A 19,935-nucleotide genomic window follows, 5' to 3' on the forward strand; every position below is an offset into this window, starting at 1 on the left:
AATTTTAGCAATGGTAGCCTTAAAGGATAAGGCTTATTAATTAGTGGTACTATCATATCTTAGTTTCGCCAATGACTAGTTTTTCAAGAGCTTGCCCTATATAAACTTTTAGATACAAAAGCGCAAATGTGAAAAAATTTCGGCATCAATGAAGATTTTCATCTTTCAGGTGTAACTCCAGGAGGCACGACAACAGGTGAAACAAGACAACTGAGATCAGTCCATGAGATCCGTATCCTTTTTCCAAATTTGTGAAATAAACATTGTCAGTAGCTGTTGATTTTGAGACAATAAAGATCTAGTCATGTGCCAGTATTCTATTTATCAAGAAAATGGTACAATGTGTATGCATAATGAAAAAAACAGATAAGTGTGATTTGACTCTCAGTCTGAAATAGAGGAAGTGTGATGTTTTCTGTTGCAAATGATTGAATCCTTAATCATGTCATAGCTGACCAGTTCCGGTCTGTCTTTAAGGAGTTTCCCTACTTCAACATCGTGCAGTCCAAGGTCTTGGATGATGTAAGTTTACTTGGAAGTTGGATTTGAATCCCACATTAATTTCATTAAAGCAGAAGAGATGGTTAGAGAATGAATGATAAACCAAACACTACATCGGCTATCTACATCAGATTTAGTCATGCTACACAAGTATCTTTTTCACTTAAAAATTCATCTGTCTTGGTAGAAGTCATTCTGTATCAAAGTTGAACTGCAATTTCGAACACAAACCAACTGATCAACTCCAGTCTTTGTCAAGGAATGAGCAATCCACTGCTTCTGTGACGTCACGTTATGCAGATAGGACACCTGACTCGGTGAGCAATAGATCATAAGTTGCAAAGGTCTATGGCACCCTCTGTCTCTGGATGGTTGGAAAGCCCTGATGTAGATGGCTTTATGATAAGTTTCTTTTGTCTAGGTGTTGTATACAGACAAGCCCCTTGTTGTGTGTGCTCCGACTGGATCAGGCAAGACTGTCATCTTTGAGCTGGCCATCATCAGGCTTCTTATCAGACTAGCCAACACTCCTGTCTACAATGCCAAGGTTGTCTATAGTGAGTAATGTTCATCCTTGTCTATCACAGTTTGTTTATTGCACTCATCCAAACACTATATAGATACTGTACAGAAAATATAATCTGGCTATTGAGATGATAGTCTCAGAGGAAACCAAATGATAGTGTATGCAATGGAAGATGATATCAAATCAATACTATAATTAATTATTATTACTTTAACAAACAAAATTCAGAAGTATTGGGAAGTGTATTTTACATGCAGCTTTCCTGTTAGAATAGATGTTTTTTGTATGTGAGATTTTGAAATTTTTTATCATTATTTCTATGTATCAAGAGCAGGTACAATTCATCAACTTGAAGATGAAAAAATCTAAATACATGTATGGTGTTGTTTATCTGTGCAAAAAGCTTAAATTCATTTTGTAACAGTTTTTTGAGAACTAAGAGAAAGCAAGCTTCTCGCCAACATTTTTGATTAGTGACTCCCTGTTATTTTAAAATCTTCTCTTTTGTTATTATTTTTGTCAATTGAGAGTAGGTCCGATTTACCAATTTGAAAATTTGAATAGTCTAAATGTGGTATTGCTCACTTGTGCAAAAAGCTTAACTTTATTTTGACACAGATTTTTATGAACTACAAGAAAGACAAATTCTGACCTACCTTTGTTGATCAGTGGCCCCCATGAAGGCCCTGTGTAGTGAGCGGTACCTAGACTGGAAGGAGAAGTTCGGTCCCCTGGGGCTGAAATGCCAGGAACTGACCGGAGACTCAGAGATTGACGACTACTACCAGCTAAGGGACTGTCATATAGTCCTGACAACACCTGTAAGTGAAGATGTCTAAATTTGTTATTGTTGTCAATTATATACATATTTCTACATCTAAATGTAATATACATTAAATAGCTCCTCTTACATCTCTCTCCTCTCCGCAAATAGGAGAGGACAGATAAGAAGACACTCTATGATAGGTGTGGATACCAGGCTACTTGCATCTTTTGCTGTATAACTTGCATGATATGTATGCTTTTGCAGGAAAAGTGGGACAGTATGACAAGGAAGTGGAGGGACAACAAGTCTTTGGTGCAGCTGGTTCGGCTGTTCCTCATTGATGAGGTAAGAGTACAGGACCACATATCCTCTGTTTGTTTAAATCTATCCATGTATCGACTGAACCAAATGCCTTAAAAGTTGAGAAGTATAATGCATGTACTTGATGATTACAGAATATCCCAGCTAACCGGAAAAGAAATGACAGCTCTGTTGAAGCCATCAAAATGCAGTTCATAACCATTTTAAAATGGTGTAACAGATGTTTCTATTCACACTCAAAATTCACTGGTATCAACATGTATTAATGTGCCAATCAGCCACCCATGCACTGGAAAAGTTAGAAGCCATCTTATTTGCATTGGGTATTTACTTTGGTACTTACAATCACTTCTTTAAGGTTCATCTTATCAGTGATGAGAACAGAGGTGCAACCATGGAGGCTGTGGTGAGCAGAATGAAGACCATCCAAGCTGTGGTGGGGAGGGAGAACGTCACCAACTCTGAATATGAGTCAGCAAGGGCACAGTCTGCAGCTGGCATCAGATTTGTGGCTGTGTCTGCTACCATTCCTAATGTGGAGGATGTATGTATAGATCATATGTTGATCACTCAATGATTATCATTCTATCACGATCTTTGCCTATACACATTATACAATTTACTGTGTATTTTGTTTTGCTGTTATCAAACAACTCAGTGGTTGTACATGTAGAGCCTATATCAGGTGTGCTTACTGTATTTCTGTCCATAGGTAGCTGCATGGTTTGGGAAAGAAGATGCCACTGCAGTTTACCACAAGTATGTTGTTTGTAGTCTTCTTGTTTGTACCTTTTTGTAGTATTTTCTTAAAAATTTCTCTCCATGTACAAGTTATGATATACATCATTCCTAAACATGTACATGTACAGTATAAGTATAAGACTTAGTTTATATGGATGTACCGTCCAAGCTGGTCAGGCAACCACCTGGCACAGGCAACCACCCCCATCCACAGTTCCATCTATTTTTACATTCTTTGATTTCTTAACCCACCCTGTCCTGAGCAACCCCCTGTCCTCACCAACAACTTTTCCTCAGTCCCTTGAGTGGTTGCTGTATCCACTATTGTACAAGATTCCCTTGATTTTAACATTTAAGCATGGTCTTTCCTATGATCACATTTCTGCAGTCTTAGATAATCTCAAAATCGATAAATTATAATCAATCATGACATCATAATCCTTTCTGTGTTATTCCAGGATGGATGAGAGCTACCGTCCTGTGAAGCTGAGGAAGGTTATTTTGGGCTACCCCTGCTCCTCAGGCAGCTCTGAGTTCAGATTTGATCTGTCTCTCAACTACAAGATCCCAGGCATTGTCCAGACCTACTCTGATCAAAAGCCAACCCTAGTGGTCAGTCCTGCTTTTCAATGTATATATCTTTTACATTACAGACTTATGCTACATATCTATAAAAAGTGAAGTCTTTTCAATGAATCATATCCTTTACATGTACATATGCATGTATATGTAAGTTTAGCATGTAGAAACTGAACTTCAAGGCATTTTCTTATCAGCAACTTGTTCGAGTAGAGTTGAATGTTTAGCTTGCAAGACTTTGCTATTTGACTAAGCAGACCAACCACAACCCCAAGAAATTCGAACATGAAAATTGATGCACACTGAACATTCAATACTGTTAGGCTGAGTGTAGAATTAAATACAAGTACGTCATATGAATACGAATTTGCCATTTCAAATTATCTACAACTATCAGGGCTAGTCAATGCTGGTAAACATTTTTTATTTTCAGTTCTGTGCAACTCGGAAAGGCTCAGTACAGTGTGCATCTATGCTGGTGAAAGATGCCAAGTTTGTAATGAATGCTGCACACAAACAAAGGTATACTCTTCATCCAAACTCTTATAAATTAGATGCCCAAACTAGAATATTGTGGTTTCCCTCAACACTATGAGTATTAACTTGTGAAAGGCAATTATGATATAATGATATATGATACATTGGACATTGAGCTGACATTCATATGAGTCGTAGATGATGAACTACAGTTCTTACAATACTTTCTTCTGTTTACTGTCTCTTAATTCATAGATGTGATTACTGCTTTTTACTCAAAATTGTTTTTTTTTCCTCAGGCTACAAAAAGTTGCAAACATGCTTAGAGATCACAAGCTGAGAGGTACTTTCACCTATCATAAAATACATTGTATTGTGTTGTCAGAAGTGAAGTTTAATTCTGTCTCTGGTAAAGGAATTTATATACTGAATAATCAGCACCAAGGTCAGGCATGTGATTCTCTAGTGACTCTGTGATGTTCAATGCAGTTGATTGTAAACTGAAACTATTGTTCTTTTCTGTAGTCACCATTTTAGAGTTTCTTTTACTTTCATACAAGGTGTATATTTTGCTGAAAATGTAACTTATATTTCATTGTAAAGTACTCTCAAGCTGTTATGTTCTCACTCCACAAGTAGTGACTGGACTGCCCCCTATCAAATTGATATGGTACTACATGTGGAAAAGTCATGGGTGCAATGATATCCACATTTGCACGTGTGTGAGGCATGGAGACACTAATAAACTGCAGCATGAAAAGTGGCTTCTAACAATAGTATGGGATGATATGCACTGCATTTTACTATGTTTCAGACCTTGTCCTGTTTGGAGTTGCGTACCACCATGCAGGGCTGGAACCCACAGACAGAAAGGCTGTCGAGACAGCCTTCACTCAAGGGGACATACCTGTGCTCAGTAAGTATTGAGGTAGTAACTCCTCTTTTGTAAGGGCTGTCTGATGTTAGGGAAATAAATTTTGGGAACAGACATCAGTTGATCAATGATGATAGAGGCAAATGGTGTGTTTTGTGCACATGTGTCTGTTGCCCATCTGTCATAAATCTGTCAAATGATGATGATGATGACTGGCTTATTTGCAACATGTGCACACATACCAAAGATACCGTTGCAGCCTTATCTGACTGAATTGGGCTATGAACATTTCTTGAAATTCATTAAATATTATTCTCTTTTTGAATATACTAAGTAAAAGGATTGATGTGTTCAAAAATTTGTATTTCCCGAGAACTATAGTAGAATGGAACTTGTCATCAAGCACTGTAGGAGCTTCCTCATCAAGTAGCTTTAAAGACCGGTTGCAGTCAGATATGCAAAGACTAGGTGTAACAGACCGTTCGGTGTAATATGACCAGCTGCTGCCGCGCCGCGTGCCTGCGAAGCTGGTGTGTTACGCCTAATGGCGGTTATACCGGCTATATAGATACAGATACAGATACTAAGTAAAAGGTAAGGTACTAATCTTAAACCTGGAAGATCTGCAGCTGAACTGTGTGCAGTTGTCCTTTGTTTTTAGTTCTCTACTGTGTAAGCTTCCCCACCAACTAAAAAGGGTGGGGGATTTAGATATAGACAATTCAAATTCCCACAAAGATTACATTAAAATGCTATTTTCAACTTTTGATACAGCTGAAATGGTGTTCCTACCTTTACATTGTTACCAGTATCAACCAGTACCCTGGCCATGGGAGTGAACCTGCCAGCGCACCTGGTGATAATCAAGTCCACCCTTCACTACACCTGCGGGATGTATGAGGAGTACTCGGAGCTCCAGGTGCTGCAGATGATCGGCAGGGCAGGCAGGCCACAGGTATGTGCAGAAATGTCTGTGACAGTTTGTTTGTTTGCTTGTTTGTTTGTTTGTGCAGACCATAGTCAAGTTCACCCTGCACTACACCTGCGGGATGTATGAGGAGTACTCGGAGCTCCAGGTGCTGCAGATGATCGGCAGGGCAGGCAGGCCACAGGTATGTGCAGAAATGTCTGTGACAGTTTGCTTGTTCATCCAGATCCTTGTAGTTCCTAGTAGTTGTGCTGCACCCCTGTCCCACAACAGTGGCTTACACATTTTTATAGGTAGCAGGTTGATCAGACTGAATGCCTTGCTATATATAGGGGAAGGTTGCTTTGCATGATCAATCCCATTGTCATACAACTTTGTTATGATGTAAGGTAATGAAAATGCATGTTTCTGGGTAATACTAGTCTATTGTGTGGTACAGAATGAGTTGAAATTAATTATAGCAGAATGAATAGACTGCTCATTCCTTATCTTGTATCATTCATACCTACTTTTCTTCAGTATTTTGTAACTATTTTGACAGCTCCTGCCATGATCCCTGAGACCCCGTTCATACTTAATCGTGCAAATCGCGAAATCGCCCTGAGTCGCATTCCTTCGAACGAGCGCGAGTTGTAAAATTGCGTCCAACAGCTTGATAAACGGCGGACGCGTTATTCGATTGTCCTCTGGTTTCGGTGGGATCCCTTGAGTCTCTTCTGAATCCCCACAACCCCGAAGATGGCAATCAGTACATGCGTTTTCGTCATTCCATACGCCAAAATCGCCGCCCGATTCTGACATATTTCCGCCGCATTCGGCGTAATATTTCAACAAGCTAGGAGGTAGATGAACATCGTATAATGAGCGGAAAGACTGAATTTGCAGATGACCCCTTGACCCATGACCGGGTCAATATGCAAAGTAAAGCGCCCAACGCGCATCAAGGCGATTTCGAGCGTTCATACTAAGTCGGAATGCAGGCAAATTGCGAGTAAACCACCTCCGGAGGTGGTTTCGCGGAAAGCGATTTCGGGCGATTTCAAATGCGATTTGGAGCGTTCATACTAACTAAGTCACATTATCGCGATTTCGCGATTTACGCGATTTAGTATGAACGGGGTCTTTAGTGTCCCTCGCATAAGTCACAAAGCCTTTCTGTGTGATGCCCCCTTCTGATGCATGAATGAAGTGCATGTGTTGCAGTGATACTGCACTAACTGCAGCTATATTTGCATTGAATGACCATATTTTTAGCAAGCTTCACTGTGTGACTTCTTTTTTATACCTGTGTACAACCAGATATGACATATTGCTTTTCACAGTTTGACCAAAGTGCAACAGCTGTCATCATGACAAGAAACCAAACAAAGGTACACCACCAGGTTTATACATTACTGTTCTCAATAATATCATAATGTGGCATATATGATATGGATATTAAAAATGTGGATGCCTTTTATAATGTCTTGGGGCTGAGACTGTCTGCTTATTCATGTGTATGCTATGATAAGAAATGAATCAGCACTGATTGAATACAGGGTTTTATGTGTGTGAAAGTCCCTATACAGTAGATTGATATGATGAATTATCATGTAACTAACATTCTGATGTTTTACGGTATGTCCTTGTCTCTATAGGCCAAGTATGAAGCTTTGGTGAATGGAACACAAATAATTGAAAGCAGGTAGGTTTCATGGCTCTCTTGCTCTTTTCAATAAGTGGCTCTTTTCAGCCAACGTCAATGGGACAAATCAGGGGACACCTGAATCAAACCTAGGACTTCTGGGCCAAACACCCTCCCTGCCACTGCACCACAACTCAGATAACACTAACAGAGTCTTTGAGCGCATGGAAGTAGACTGTCTTGTCACCAGTTTGTGTTTTGGAACTAGTGAATTCAACAGCTAAGTAATGCAGCCAACAGTTCGGGAAACTACACATGAAAGGTTGCTTTTGAAAGGTTGCAGAAAGTCATCAAAATTAATTGCACGTGTCCCAAGTTCACGGCTGTGGTAGGTAGGCCAATCAGAAAGTCAACAGGGAAAAGGTTAGTATCATGCATAGTCAAGCTTGTGACATAGTTGACATTTAAATCATTTGTGATGGATGCCATTGAATGTCATCCCAGGCAAAGGTTTACTCTGATAAGTATCTTAATTACTCCATCACAACTGAAAGTTATCTGTGAGCTTTTGCTCCTAATTAAGGGAGCCTAATTGAACATGAACATGGAAAATTAGGACTATCTTAAAATATTATAACATAACATTGCATACACGCAGGAGCCTCAGGCATGATATATAAACAAATGGCATTAAAGGGAGAACATATTCAATCATGCACTGTAAATAACACAGGCATCACAGAACTCAGACTGATGAACTGAGAAGTTAGGATACTAAAGGTAAAGTTAAAGGCAACCTAAGCAATATTAGGGCGCTGAAAGTCATATATTCAAAATCAATTTTTTTCTGATTTCTATCCATAGTAAGTTTAGATAACACTATCCCATCGCATATCGACCATCATGTAGCAAAAATGTGATGTCGTTGTGTGGTGGGAACTCATTGAAAATCTGAGCACTTGGAGCCCAGCCATCATTTCAAATCTTCCGAACATGCACGATTCTGACCGATAAGTCCCGAACGCTTACGAAGAAATAATCACATGGTCATGGCTCAATGTGCTTGGGCATTGTGACGTCACGCGGCCGGAAGTTACCGAAAATTGTCGACAGAAAACGGTTACGGCTGGATTCCGGGCTGATTTTTGGGGGGACCCAATAAATAAAATACTCCTTTTGTGGCTTGCTTCTGTGCTATTTTTAAACGCCCAAAGTATGAAATAATGATGCAGATGTGCTAATATAGGGAAGTAAATGTAATTTCAACCTCACCAAACAGAATTGCTTTCCCCAGAATATTTCAAGTTTTACCCCCTGAAATCGCTTAGGGCACCTTTAAGGCATCACATTTTCTACACAGTTACTCTAACAACCCACATTAGGTGTTGAACATGCTACGGGTCAACTGACCCATTGTCTTCATGACTGGGGTCCAAAACCTGACATGAATGAAGAAAAAGAAATTTCACACTATCAATTTGAATCTCCAGCCTGCACAAGAATTTGATTGAACACCTGAATGCAGAGATTGTGCTCCACACCATCAATGACGTCACCGTGGCCTTGGAGTGGATCCGCTCTACCTTCTTGTACATCCGTGTGCAGAAGAACCCCAGGCACTACAGTAAGGCCATTTTTTTTCTTAAGGCCATGTTGATTTGATTATATGGATGACATTCTCTGGGGACCCCAAAATTGATGCGAGTACTGTAAATACAGAAATGTTCGTAGTGGTTTTATGTTTGCGGTTTTCGTGGCGACCGTTTCACCGTGAACTTAAAGCCACCGCAAACATTTTTGTCCAATACTGTATAGCAGTATGTGACTATTACGCTGCCGCAAACTTAAAACCACCGCAAACACTCCATATTCGCCTTAGCGCAAAATAAAAACCATGCAAACTTAGATGCATTTACAGTATCCAGATAAAAAATAAAGTTTGGCAGCAAAAAAAGTTGCTTCCATTATGAAATCCACATGGTCAGGAAGTATGAACAAAACTAACACACAGAGTATAGTATGCCAAAATATAGATTCTTTATTTTTGTTCTTTCAAAACTTCTTTGACTCTGGTATTGACTTTGTTATAAACATGGCCTAAAGCAGGTAACTCACTGGACCCTCAGCGCATTGGTGACCTAGCTGCGGCAGGGCAATTTGACAGAGCACTCAATGAATTTTATCGATAAAAAAAGGAACATTTTCACACTTTGAATGTTTTGTTGTCTTTTTAGTCATACTTGTACATTTTGCATGATTTTCCCATTGTTAAGTCAAGGGTAATACAGTTTAGGGCGCAAAGAGGTCGCCAACAAGCCGCAGTCAAGTGAGATACTGTAAATGCAGGAATGTTCATGGGGATTTAATTTCGAGGTAGGAAGAAAATGGAGTGTTCGCGGTGGTTTTGAGTTTGTGTTTGAAACATTAGTAGCGCTACAGTCACATAATGGAACGGCTTTTCGTGATGGTTTTAAGTTTGCGGTAAAGACTTTGCCGCAAAAACCGCGTACCTGCTCAAAGCCGCACAAATTTAATTTCTTGGTTCTCGTATTTAGAAAGAAAGTAATGCTAGATTGGAATATCAAGATGAAAAGAGACTCTGAGGGAAAAGACTGTACCTTAATTGGTCAGATGCCAGATTTTCTCCCAGCCCTTTGTTTTCATGATTGGAAATTTTACATAGAAATGGGAACCGAGGAATTGTTAATAATATTGGAATGGCCGAATAAAGTACTTTTGTGGATTCTCTTAGTCACTATTTATTCAGGAGTGAAAATTTTAGAATCAGTTGCAGCATTGTAATACATAATCTTCGTATCTATAATCTATAAATCATACGTATGTATCATCCAGTTTTAGAATATGCCTGAAACTGCAGGAAAATTTGTAATCATAATCCAGGTATCTCAACTTATAACTCATGCCTTTTGTGATAGTGAATTCTAAATGAGAAAAGTAATAATGTGCTGAGCAGTGGATATACAAGTGATGAAATCACAAATAACACATCATTGGTGTGTATATATTCAACCATCTGGAATCATATGATTGCGAGAAAAGTAATATTATGCAGTCATCTGTCTTTGTTCTAGTCATTAACGCTGCCTACATCATGTATTGGAGCATGCATTTTTTCCAGATGGCCAATAAGACTTAATGTTGAAACATTTCCCGAAGGGTTGTATCTTAATGGGTATGATTATGTGTGGAATCTACTTGTTTGTGAAGATGCCAACATACAGAGATGTGTGTGTGTGTGTCAGTATGATGCATTAACAGTGCAGTGGTTGGCTAAAAGCTGTTTGAAGTATCCTATCTGTTATCTGCGGTTCTTCATCAATGTTTAGGGAAAATCATTGGTTGATCAAAATAAAAATAAAAATAAGATCAAAGACGGTAATAGAAATTAGGAAGTCATATCCAGATGTAAACGTGTGGCTTGGAATGCAAAATGGTAATAATGTCATTCCATTAACATCTAATTTCAATTGAGCTAGCATAATCATTGTGATCATCTTCATTTGTTGAAAACATGGATTATTCAGTTTTTTGTTTATTGATTTTCTACTATGGTCTTATACATATTTGGCTTTATGACGAAGAAGATGATTCATTTATACGCAAAAAAATGTGCAACCACTTTCATACAGTCAACTACAAATAACAAAATAGAAATACAAAATAAATGTTAAATTCTACTTACTAAGCAATACAGGCTAACGTGAGTAAATCCGTAATATCATGTTACAAGCAGGCTAATCGTGGTTTTCAGTATCTTTTCAATTACTAGTACAAAGTAATAGTTAATGTATTGACCTATTTTTGCATTTTGAGTTTATGTGTGATGACGGCTGTTTGGGCTCCATAGAAAATATTAGTACTGTAAATGCAGAAATGTTTGTGGGGATTTAATTTCACGGCAGGGAGAAAATGAAGTGTTCGCGTTTGAAACAATAGTAGCGGTACAGTCACACAATGGAATGGCTTTTTGCAGTGGTTTTGATTTAAGTTGTGGTAAAGAGTTCACCGCAAAAATTGCACACATTTCTGCATTTACAGTATTATACCTTTGAGCAACAGCTACTCAGGCTGTAAAATGGTATCCTAAACAAAGTAAGTCTGATAGTTACGTCCATGAAGGTTAGACATCCAGGTAATAAGATACACCAAATAGCAGTTTGGAGCAACTAGATATGATTTTGGAAACGGTCAAAGGTTTCAAGTAGCATCCACCACTCTTTTTAGTGTCACTTTTTGTAGTGTCATTGGCGAAAAGTAGCGGATGCTACTTGAAACGTCTGACCGTTTCCAAAATCATATTATCTAGTTGCTTGAGTAACTGCTATTTGGGGTATGTCTGATAGTTAATGAAATTTTTAAACTTGTTTCCCCTTCAGATATCCCTGCTTGTTTGAGTAAGGAGGACATGGAGAGCAGACTGCAGGGTAAGTGTCTCTCCTTGGTGCTGAAACCCCTGTGTCGGTGAATACAATCTTTTCCACTGCAAGTAAAAAGTTAAGACATAGATGAATGCATAACCAAATGGATAGAGTTGTTCTCAATGGTAGGGCTAGAAAGAAGACTGAAGTTTTTGTATTCAGGGTATTTCCCCTGCAGATTATCTTTGTTTCCTCAACTAAGTTCGTTATTCCTTATCTAGAATCTCTCCATTCTCTTTTCCAAAATGACGTATTTCGTTGGATATCTTCTAGAGATAACAGTAGCCTACCTATTCATCTGTACTATCCACTCTTGACTTTAAACCTGCAACTGCTATTTGTTGTGCAGCAGTGCTAGAAAGAATCTTAAGCCCACCATTCCTCATGGCAGTTGTGCTTGATGCTTTTGCTTTGCAGTATTTTAGCAGATTTTTCAAAGACACCTAAACCCATCCTCTGTAACACCATGTGCATGAAATGGAGTTGACTTACTTTGAGCAAACTGCAATTCATTTTGCTGCACTTCCACATTCCATTAAAACTTTCGAGCCAACCTTTCATTATACAGTAACTTAGCTTGATGATAGATAGGTTGGCTTTGCATAACTTTGTAACAGCCCTACATACTACCTTAATCTGTCTCCCATGCAATGTTATAAAATCAATTCATCTTAACTGAACATGCATTCCTTGTAATTCTTTGCTTGATGAATACATTGGAAGATCTTAGATACACCCTAGGGCTTTCTTTCAGGCTTTGTACTTTAAAATGTATTCCTTGTATGGAACGACTTTCTTCACAGCAATGCGGTCACTTGCCTTGTGCCTATAGATCAGTTAAAGCCGTCTCTACAAAACTCCATACCAAGGCTTACCTTGATTAAACTGGTTGTCATTGTGTAAAGCTTTCAAAGACAGAATTAAGAATATAGTCCTACCTTATTTTGCACAGGGATTTGGTTGGATAGTGCTGATGCATTCAATCTGAGGAGGTACTTTTGTAGTAGTAATGATCTTGTTAGTGCCTACCAATAGTATCCAAGGGAAGTGTAGACAGACTTGTATGGGAATATGAGCATAGGAAATTCAGTTTCAATATCTCATAAAGAACAGAGTAATCATAATGCATACAGTTATGAATTCATGGCAACTGTTGAATCACCACCCCCAACTCCCCTAGCACCTTTTCCCATGTGACATAATTGATGTAACTTACATATTACAGATACCGGTGCAATGCCCTTTAGTCGGTAGAGTGTATACCTTGCACTCGGTAGGTCGTGAGTTTGATCCCCGTTCGAGTCATATCAAAGACTTCAAAAATGGTACACACTTCTATCTCTGCTTTGCACTCAGCATTTGGGAAAGAGTATGGCAGTTAAACACACATCACTACCAGTAGTCTTGCCCCCTGCTGTAGTGATTGCACAAAGCTGTGTGGCCCAAGGGCTATGGAAACAGACATAGGTGCTGCCCTATGCACCATACATCTGGCGTGGGAAGAACTTATCAATAAAGTAACTGATCATGACATGTTACAGATATGTGCATCAAAGATCTGAACCTCTTGTCCCGCATTGACCTGGTCAAGATGGATGAGGAGGGATTCGACCTCAAGCCTACAGGTGATCAAACATTTCAGAGCAAGTGTCAACAATTTAGCATAGAGCACTTTTTTTGCACTGTTTTCCATGACCTGTGCATTGAAATGGTATATTATCTATGTCTTAAGCGAGGGAAGTTGCTGCAGATACAAGAATGCACATTATATTTCAATTTGACGGTAATCATGGAGCAATGTAATATTGATTTCACCTTTGACTTCTTTAACCTCTGGATGATTTCTGACCTCTTATGACCCTATTTTAAAACAAATCATGCCAAGGCATCTAGATCTGATTTTATGGTAACTCTGAACAACTTTCCTAAGTGGAAGAGTTTTTGCAGCAAGGTTGTTTTGCACTGGGTGACCGTGAAGTATACAGTGCTGAGTTTGCAATTCAAAAGGATCCTGCTGATGTTAAGCTTTTTATCTTCTGAACAATCTATACTTTGTTACCACCTAGACAAAAGTCATGCTGCTGAAAGTCCATTCCGTCTTTTTTCTCAAAATAAGATACAAAATGCAGTTACCACAATATCATTCCCTGGTAACTGCATTATTCTGCACTTGTAGAAATGTCCTACAGCTGTAGTCAGTCTTCCACTGTGTCTTGCACCCTGGGAGCTCTCTTAGCTTTTCTGTTGTAGGGGTCTTTCTTAGCTTTTCTGTTGTAGGGGTCTCTCTTAGCTTTTCTGTTGTAGGGGTCTCTCTTAGCTTTTCTGTTGTAGGGATCTCTCTTAGCTTTTCTGTTGTAGGGATCTCTCTTAGCTTTTCTGTTGTAGGGGTCTCTCTTAGCTTTTCTGTTGTAGGGATCTCTCTTAGCTTTTCTGTTGTAGGGGTCTCTCTTAGCTTTTCTGTTGTAGGGGTCTCTCTTACCTTTTCTGTTGTAGGGATCTCTCTTAGCTTTTCTGTTGTAGGGATCTCTCTTAGCTTTTCTGTTGTAGGGGTCTCTCTTAGCTTTTCTGTTGTAGGGGTCTCTCTTAGCTTTTCTGTTGTAGGGGTCTCTCTTAGCTTTTCTGTTGTAGGGGTCTCTCTTAGCTTTTCTGTTGTAGGGATCTCTCTTAGCTTTCTTAGTTTTTCTGTTGTAGGGATCTCTCTTAGCTTTTCTGTTGTAGGGATCTCTCTTAGCTTTTCTGTTGTAGGGATCTCTCTTAGCTTTTCTGTTGTAGGGGTCTCTCTTAGCTTTTCTGTTGTAGGGATCTCTCTTAGCTTTTCTGTTGTAGGGGTCTCTCTTAGCTTTTCTGTTGTAGGGGTCTCTCTTAGCTTTTCTGTTGTAGGGGTCTCTCTTAGCTTTTCTGTTGTAGGGGTCTCTCTTAGCTTTTCTGTTGTAGGGGTCTCTCTTAGCTTTTCTGTTGTAGGGATCTCTCTTAGCTTTCTTAGCTTTTCTGTTGTAGGGATCTCTCTTAGCTTTTCTGTTGTAGGGATCTCTCTTAGCTTTTCTGTTGTAGGGGTCTCTCTTAGCTTTTCTGTTGTAGGGATCTCTCTTAGCTTTTTTGTTGTAGGGGTCTCTCTTAGCTTTTCTGTTGTAGGGGTCTCTCTTAGCTTTTCTGTTGTAGGGGTCTCTCTTAGCTTTTCTGTTGTAGGGATCTCTCTTAGCTTTCTTAGCTTTTCTGTTGTAGGGATCTCTCTTAGCTTTTCTGTTGTAGGGATCTCTCTTAGCTTTTCTGTTGTAGGGGTCTCTCTTAGCTTTTCTGTTGTAGGGATCTCTCTTAGCTTTTTTGTTGTAGGGGTCTCTCTTAGCTTTTCTGTTGTAGGGGTCTCTCTTAGCTTTTCTGTTGTAGGGGTCTCTCTTAGCTTTTCTGTTGTAGGGGTCTCTCTTAGCTTTTCTGTTGTAGGGGTCTCTGTTAGCTTTTCTGTTGTAGGGATCTCTCTTAGCTTTCTTAGCTTTTCTGTTGTAGGGATCTCTCTTAGCTTTTCTGTTGTAGGGGTCTCTCTTAGCTTTTCTGTTGTAGGGATCTCTCTTAGCTTTTTTGTTGTAGGGGTCTCTCTTAGCTTTTCTGTTGTAGGGGTCTCTCTTAGCTTTTCTGTTGTAGGGGTCTCTCTTAGCTTTTTTGTTGTAGGGGTCTCTCTTAGCTTTTCTGTTGTAGGGGTCTCTCTTAGCTTTTCTGTTGTAGGGGTCTCTCTTAGCTTTTCTGTTGTAGGGATCTCTCTTAGCTTTTCTGTTGTAGGGATCTCTCTTAGCTTTCTTAGCTTTTCTGTTGTAGGGGGACCTTCTGCTTGAGTTCTGCCTTCAGTACTCGTAGCAGATTTACACAATGTCTTCCTTGTATTTGATGGTGCCTAATAAACAAACAGTTTACTTACCACAATTTAGACTGAATTATACATCTGATGCAGTAGATCTATAAGGAGAAACCTGCTGGTGTTATCCTTATAGTGACACCATTAATCATCATACTGTTTGGAAATGTTGACCTAAGCTCTATTGATGTGAACGTTCTTATTCCTCACTAGAGGTTGGGAGGCTAATGGCCAGATACTGCATCACATACGACACCATGAACAAATTCAGCAGCCTGGAAGGCACGGAAAGTCTTGGAGACCTGGTAAGTACATTGACCAAGCTATAAGTTATAAATTATAACTGTCATCTTTGATAAATGATGACAGTTATAATTTTATGACATATAAAATGTATATAGCTTGGAGGTCTTGGGACCTGGTAAGTACATTGTCCAAGCTATAAGTCATAAAATTATAACTGTCACCTTTTGTCAAATATGACACATATCCAAGTTATTGCATTCTTGTCAAAAATCCCACAGAATCAATCACTTGGCTTATCAAAAGGAAAGAGGGTCAATGGAATTTTATGCAAAGTATGAATCGTGGTGGAAAAAGAACCACATTTATGTGTGTTGTGATAGGATAATGTAGTATCCAGTATTCAGGAAGACATTTTAGTTTAACTGTGATTGTGTGCACATCTATGAATTGTTATCTTCTGTTATGGTAGTAGAACATCCATAATGTATTCAGCCATCATATAGGTGCCATACTTTATCATATTGCTTGGGCATCGTAGCAAATCATACGACATATTACAAATTTGAATCAAAACGTGTCATGAGTTTAGCACCCATGATAGAGGATGCTACATGTGTACAAAGCAGTGAACGGATTGCTTCATTACAAAATATGGGGGATTGATTGCTCTCTTTCTGCTATACCTTGTAATGGATAATACATTCCTTTCTGTACTTCCACTGATCACAATGCTCACTGCAGGGATTATGTTATAAGACTCTCGATATCTGTCGCCACAGGTCAATACTGTTGCCGGCTGTAAAGAGTTCCAGAATGTGACGCTTCGGATCAATGAGAGGAAAACTCTCAACACCCTGAACAAGGACAAACACAGGGCCACCGTCAGGTCATGGCAAAATCTATTACTTTGACTAAAATATCTGGGGATGAATGTGATACCATGCATGGACACAAATTATCAACACAGTGAGCGTGGTGGGAATACTAGCCAACTGCTGTCAACCACTGTATCAGGGAACCCCGCAGCAGTATAATAAGATAATGGATACTACAACTAACTACATACTGCTCTTCTTCTGGATCATTGCAGCTAGTAATACCCTTCAACAATGACATAATTCAGAAATAAGACTTGTTAAAGATATAATGGCCTTTGATCTATCACAATATAGCGCTACTTTTTTGCAACACGATATCAATTCTGACTTGTAGTCATGAAGTCTAGAAGTTCAATCTTTAAATGATCATTCTACAGATAACCAAGAAGAAGGGGTCTAAAGAGGTCCTGTTATGTGGACACATCTGAATCATTTAAAAGGAAAGAGCTCCTGTCTCAAGGACTAGCAATTGTCTTTCTTTCAACCTTGTAATGTAGTCACAGAGTCTAGAAATTTAATCTTGAAATGATCTATAAATAACCATGATGAAGAAGTCTAAATGAGGTTCTTATTTGGTGAAGCATCTGTGATATGACATGCTTTGTCTAGCAATTGTCTTTCTTTCAACTTTGCAATGAAGTCACAGAGTCTAGAAGTTTAATCTTGAAATGATCTATAAATAATCACTATGAAGAAGTCTAAATGAGGTTCTGATTTGGTGGAGCATTTGTAATGACATTTCTGTCTTACTAACTACCAATTGTCTTTCTTCCAGGTTTGCAATGGATGGAAAGATAAAGACTGGGCAGATGAAAGTCAATTGGTAAGCACTTAAAGTTCTTCATGCTGTCAGACTAATGTCTTCATCAGCAAGAGTCTATCCAAAACAGTGCCCTTCCTTGACCCCATGGTCGTTCTCTCAGTGTTGACAGATTGATATGAATGCCGGACCGCAGAAACAGAGGGGCTCGCAGTGAAAGGAGATCAGAGAGCGCCGCACTTGAAACCCTGCCAGGTGTTATTGACTTATGTGGACCGATCTCTCCTTTATTACTCAAATGCGACTTCTGATACCGCTTGCCGCCCAAATATCGACCAGATGTCAAGTACGATGTAATGTGATGTCAGACTTTGCACAGCTGCCATGGGAGATCAAGGGGCATTCAATAACCTGTAAGAGCACTATGAGAGGTGATTTTACAATGCCACAGATAGTGCCAGGGGTAGTGGCTATCTCGGTATTAATGAGTGAGAAAACAAGCCTGAGGATTGGGAAAAAGCCTGGGGATGTATTGGTAAAGGCCCTTAGCTAAGTGGGAGCTGTTTTTCAAATTGACAATAATGAATTCTTTCCAACAGAGCTGCTCCAGGCTATTACAGTTGCACTTTGCTCTGAATCTCAGAGTTTCTTGTTTTTAGTTTATGTTGGCTAACTGTTTTAATGTCTTAATTTGACCAGTTTTTTTAGCTGGTAAACTAAACTGTAACTACTGTCAGGGCTCGAAATAGTGGGTGCATGTGCACCCAGTGCACCCAAAATTGGAGCTGTGCGCCTAATTTTTGACTGTGGGTGCACTGGTGCACCTATATATTTTTGTAGCCTATAGGGTTAAGGTACTATTGTACACTAGTATACAGAATATTCTTGAAATGTAAGTATAAAAAACAGCATGGTAACTTTTTGCTGTACTTTATTTGATGTATTATTAAGTTAGCTATAGAATTACAGATTGAAGTTCTTATGAAAGGCAGCAGCGTTAAACTTTGTAATTATGTTCTGAAGAACATTCAACTTTATTTTATCTGGTGCACCCAAAATTCTTTCTGTGCACCCAATTTTTTGAGTTGGGTGCACCAGTGCACCTATTCCCAAATATGAATTTCGAGCCCTGACTGTACATTGATTTTTATATTTTACAGCCTTATCCAAGCAGCTCTTGGCTGCCTTCCAATCCAAGACTTTGGTCTCAACCAAGACACTAACAAGATCTTCAGGGCTGGGACTAGGGTCTCCAAATGTATGTCTTAATTGATTCACGTCCTATATTACACCAACTGTGGTAACTTTAATTGTGAAGCTTTATGAGTTCAATCAGCTTCAGTCTGTGATGAGTGATGTTAATCTGCTTAAGAGTGACAATAATACCTTGCATGATGATGATGACCTTTATGCACTTTGTAATAATCTCCACCTAATGGTAAGAGGTTAGCCTCTTTATAATGTTAAATCTTGGCAGTGCATGCTATTTTGAACTGGTTTAAGGTTGAAATGCTGAAGAAATCCAGCCTTCTAGATATATAACTGCATTGAATTATTTACAACTCATAATAACTTACATGTACCAGATACAGTACTGGAAGTGTACTGTGAAGATGCAGCCTTTGTTGATTACTTTGATTGTCATCTTGGATTATTTTGCAGGTTTAACGGAATTCTTGATGCACAGACCAGGGTTCAGGGTGCTTCTCAATGCCACCCTCCTGTCAAAGTGCTTCAGGTCAAGACTGTGGGAGAACTCCAAGTTTGTTGCAAAGCAGCTGGACAAAATTGGTAAGAGGGTTTTAAGTAGAGGTGTCGTGGAGAGGACATATCAATCAATCAATCAATCAATCAATCAATCAACCAATCAATTGTCTAATCAATCAACCAATCCATCCACCCATCCATATACCAATCAATCAATCAATCAGTCAACCAATCAATCAATCAATCAACCAATCAGGCAAACAAGCATTCACAAACAAATATACATACAAATATATATAATTCTACATTCTTATAGCTATTGAGCTCCATTAAAATGTTAAGAAAAAATTTGATTTCAAATTTCTGTCTCAAACATATTGTTTGTTTTGAATATTTTAAGGCTCTCCACTCATTTTGTCTACACGGTTTAGAAGTTAATTTTGGTACACTCAAAATTGAACAAAAATTTATCTGCAAATATTGTATCCCTGTTACAATATTAAGGCAGACACTGATATACATGCTGTGTCTGGTAATTGTTCATCATGGTTACTTGTGATTAAACACAAATCACCCTTAAGCATTATCGATAGGCAATCATCTTTCTTTCATGATCATTAATGTCTAATATTACAGGTGTTGAATACTTAGGTTTTCATAGACTGCAGTACATGTGTTCTAGTCACATCGAGTAGTCTGCTTAATATATGATAATGTGTACATA

At 38.9% G+C, this 19,935-nt stretch overlaps 1 protein-coding gene across 1 annotated transcript in view; it reads left to right on the forward strand.

Annotated features, from left to right (window-relative positions):
* LOC136447402 (probable ATP-dependent DNA helicase HFM1) overlaps window positions 1-19,935 on the forward strand; it is a 34,055-nt gene that overhangs the window by 4,714 nt on the left and 9,406 nt on the right. Inside the window, exons 6-27 of the mRNA XM_066446315.1 lie at window positions 170-232; window positions 452-522; window positions 923-1,058; window positions 1,697-1,848; window positions 2,058-2,138; window positions 2,473-2,658; window positions 2,827-2,873; window positions 3,314-3,467; window positions 3,868-3,956; window positions 4,211-4,254; window positions 4,726-4,827; window positions 5,595-5,740; window positions 7,036-7,083; window positions 7,351-7,397; window positions 8,828-8,961; window positions 11,735-11,782; window positions 13,318-13,401; window positions 15,834-15,925; window positions 16,646-16,752; window positions 17,520-17,567; window positions 18,665-18,762; window positions 19,167-19,295. Coding sequence (XP_066302412.1) covers window positions 170-232; window positions 452-522; window positions 923-1,058; window positions 1,697-1,848; window positions 2,058-2,138; window positions 2,473-2,658; window positions 2,827-2,873; window positions 3,314-3,467; window positions 3,868-3,956; window positions 4,211-4,254; window positions 4,726-4,827; window positions 5,595-5,740; window positions 7,036-7,083; window positions 7,351-7,397; window positions 8,828-8,961; window positions 11,735-11,782; window positions 13,318-13,401; window positions 15,834-15,925; window positions 16,646-16,752; window positions 17,520-17,567; window positions 18,665-18,762; window positions 19,167-19,295 — 2,106 coding nt within the window. The remainder of the gene's footprint in view (window positions 1-169; window positions 233-451; window positions 523-922; window positions 1,059-1,696; window positions 1,849-2,057; window positions 2,139-2,472; window positions 2,659-2,826; window positions 2,874-3,313; window positions 3,468-3,867; window positions 3,957-4,210; window positions 4,255-4,725; window positions 4,828-5,594; window positions 5,741-7,035; window positions 7,084-7,350; window positions 7,398-8,827; window positions 8,962-11,734; window positions 11,783-13,317; window positions 13,402-15,833; window positions 15,926-16,645; window positions 16,753-17,519; window positions 17,568-18,664; window positions 18,763-19,166; window positions 19,296-19,935) is intronic.

This window comes from Branchiostoma lanceolatum, chromosome 1 (assembly GCF_035083965.1).
Source record: "Branchiostoma lanceolatum isolate klBraLanc5 chromosome 1, klBraLanc5.hap2, whole genome shotgun sequence".
NCBI classification, from domain to species: Eukaryota; Metazoa; Chordata; class Leptocardii; order Amphioxiformes; family Branchiostomatidae; genus Branchiostoma; species Branchiostoma lanceolatum.